General features: G+C 35.2%; 1 protein-coding gene across 1 annotated transcript in view; it reads right to left on the bottom strand.

The window, feature by feature from the left end:
- Window positions 1-3188, bottom strand: part of LOC105314443 (ankyrin-3-like) — a 4869-nt gene extending 1681 nt beyond the window's left edge. Inside the window, exon 1 of the mRNA XM_020002431.1 lies at window positions 1498-3188. Within this exon, the coding sequence (XP_019857990.1) occupies window positions 1498-3188 (1691 nt within the window). The remainder of the gene's footprint in view (window positions 1-1497) is intronic.
- Window positions 3189-3195: the final 7 nt, after the last annotated feature.

Below are 3195 nucleotides of genomic sequence, written 5' to 3'. Positions count from 1 at the left end.
GAAAAGATCAAATATCTATAATGGAATTTAAGAGCACAATAGGCATTGTGCTACCAGGAAATGATTTAATAGTCCCTGTTATTTGAGCAAAACCACTAATATTATTCATGATTTTCATCAAAGTTATATGTATCATAGTTTAATGCCAGTGATAATAAAATAAAAATTAATAAAATTAATAAATTAAGAGCTATGCAAATAAAATATGTCATTGCTTTATTTGCTTACAAAAACATGGAGTGCAGTTTCCACCTCCTACAGTGAAATACACGTTGCAATTCTCACTGTTTCTGTCCCCACAGTCTCTCTGAATATCTGGTATCTTCTTCGCACAGCATTCAATTGGTGATGGAGCAATATCACCATTCACACATCTATTCCTTATATAACACCTTGTCTGGCCCTCAACACCTAAAAATAGAGGTGCTCAATACTGACTAGGACATTGGAATATAGGATAAAGCTCAGTTCAGTAATATAAGCATGCCCTTAATTAACAATTGTAATTCAGTGTGCAGTGGAGAAAGTCAAAAACAAATCTAAAACTGATCACAGAAGTACTTTGCGTGAAAATACACAAATTTATGATTAGCTCAGTATAACTAACCTAGGAACACAAAAGGGCTCAAAGCAAGGAATAAAAGTAAAAATGAGTGAGCGTAGGGGTCCAAAGACCTCACCAGAGACGCCATTGATGAGAGGAGTATCCAGTAGCCTAGGCCGTATATTGTTGTCACGTGTAATCACGTGGCAGTTCAAATTGGCTCATTATGGCATAATATCTCATTATGGCATTATGGGTCTAATATCTATGATTATGGCTAGCGAGACTAGGGTTGCACAACATCAAGTAGGAGTGTCCCGATTATGCTATTTTTTTTAAACCTATAATTCTATTCAGAAATGCTCAAAAATTTGCCTATTATTCTTTTTATTCTGCCCCATTATTCTCACTTCATTCTTTATAATCATGAGCTAACTACAATAAAAATGAAAATTAGTCAGTCTGAGAAGCTATTTAAAGTATCACTATCAGCAGAGACTGCAAAATATGAGTCTCTATATCAATTTCAGAGCCTGAACTTTGTTCAAAAATTGAGTTACAACTAGCTCAGGCATTAAAAAATTCAAAAATTGTGCATTTGCTGCTCTTTAATTAGAGTTTGGCTACTGATCCACCTATTAGGCCAGCATTATTCTGAAATTGAAGTGCTACCTATTATTCCCAAAATTATTCCGGAATAATCGGGACAGCCCTAAAACCAAGTGTGCAAATTGCAAAACTGCATGGTGCAGAGCACACAGACTCTCACAGAGGCTTGTGTGCAGCCTTCATTTGTATTGTGGAAAGTGTAAGGCTTTTAATTTTGAATTTGAGTTTAATAAATAAAATATAACTTTATTAAATTAGAATAAGCAATAACAATTGTGTCAAAACATCAAAGCAAAATACTAACAAAAATAACTAACAGTAAAATAATAAAATATAGATCATTCTAGATACTAAAGCTGCCACTACTGGCTGAGTTCCTAGAAAAAGATGAAACAATACTACCACATTTTGTTCTTGCAACAAAACTTAAAAAAGACTTTACAGAGCTGGCTATTTCCAAATCTTGATTTGGTTGCATCACAGATTCATCTGTGTCATCATCCAAACAGTATTTTTGACACAAGTGAGTTATTTCAGCATCTTTGGCGACTTTTATTGCTGTATTACCATCAGTAGCTTGAATTGTTGGGTCAGCTTTTTCCTCAAGTAGTAACTGAACCACATCATAATGTCCTGCAGAACTAGCAAGCATTAAAGCTGTATATCCTCGTTTACTTTGAATATTTGGATCAAGTCCTGCTTCCAGCAAAAGTTTAACAATATCTATTTTATCTTTGTAACTTGCAAGCATTAAGGCATTCCACCCTTCACAATTCTGGGCATGAATATCAATTAATTGTTCCTGTAGTAGTAGTTCCACTATTTTCGCATGCCCATATGCACAAGCAAGCATTAAAGAGCTGATGCCATAGCTGTTTTGAACATTTATGTCCACTATTTTTTTAAGCAATTCAACTATTTGTACATGTCCATTTACACAAGCAAGCATTAAAGCTGTAAGGCCAGTGGTGTTTTGATGATTATGATTTATTTGTTCTTTTAGCAACAAAGTGACTACTTGAGTATGCCCATTTGCACAGGCCAACATGAAGCCATTTACACCATTGTTATTTTGAACATTTGGACTTTTGATAACTTTCAGCAATTTTTTAACAACGTCACTGCAACCACTTTCACAGGCAAGAATTAAGGCATTGCTACCTCGATCATTTTGAAAATTAGGATCGATTTTTGCTTTCAGCAACATTTCAACTATTTCAATGTGTCCACCACCACAGGCTAGCATAAAGCCATTCAGGCCATTGTTATTCAAAAGTTTTAAATCTACTTTCTCTTGCAGTAGTATTTCTACTACCTTCTTATGACCATTTTTGCAGGCAAGCATGAATGCAGTCATGCCATTTTTGTTTTTAGCATTAAGTTCAATGTGTTGTCTTTTATTTATCAGCAATAGCTCTACAACCTCATAATGCCCATTTTCACAAGCCAGCATAAATGCATTAATGTCAACTACTACAGCTGTTTCTGTTAGTAGTAACTCAACTATTTGTGCATGACCATTAGCGGAAGCACACATCAAGGCATTCCAACCATTAAAGTTTGAAACATTAGGATCGACTTTTCTGCTTAACAATAATTTAACAATTGGGGTATGACCACTGTTGCAAGCAAGTATAAATGCATTTGTACCTTCTTTGTTTGTAACATTAGGATCAACTTCATGGGTCAGCAATAGTTCAGCAATTTCAATATGACCTTTCTGACAAGCTAACATGAATGCTGTCACTCCATCTTCCCTTTGGTGTGTGTAATTGACTCCTTTGGTAATAAAAAGTTCTACGGCTTCCAAACATCCAGCAAATGCAGCAACCATTAAAGCATTAGAGCCTTTTCGATTTTGTAGATGGGGATTAGAATCTGCTTCATCAAGTATCACATGAATGACTGTGCTATGATTATTTTGACTTGCTTTCATCAAAGCAGTCCATCCATCATTATTTTGAAGGTCAACATTAGCCCCAGCAGATACTAGACTATGCACTATGTTAATGTTCCCAAGCTCACAAGCCTCCATTATAGCA

This window comes from Amphimedon queenslandica, unplaced genomic scaffold, assembly GCF_000090795.2.
Source record: "Amphimedon queenslandica unplaced genomic scaffold, v1.1 AMPQUscaffold_12914, whole genome shotgun sequence".
NCBI lineage: Eukaryota > Metazoa > Porifera > Demospongiae > Haplosclerida > Niphatidae > Amphimedon > Amphimedon queenslandica.
Note: the sequence above shows the minus strand (reverse complement) of the source record. Positions and strands in the feature narration are given on the sequence as shown.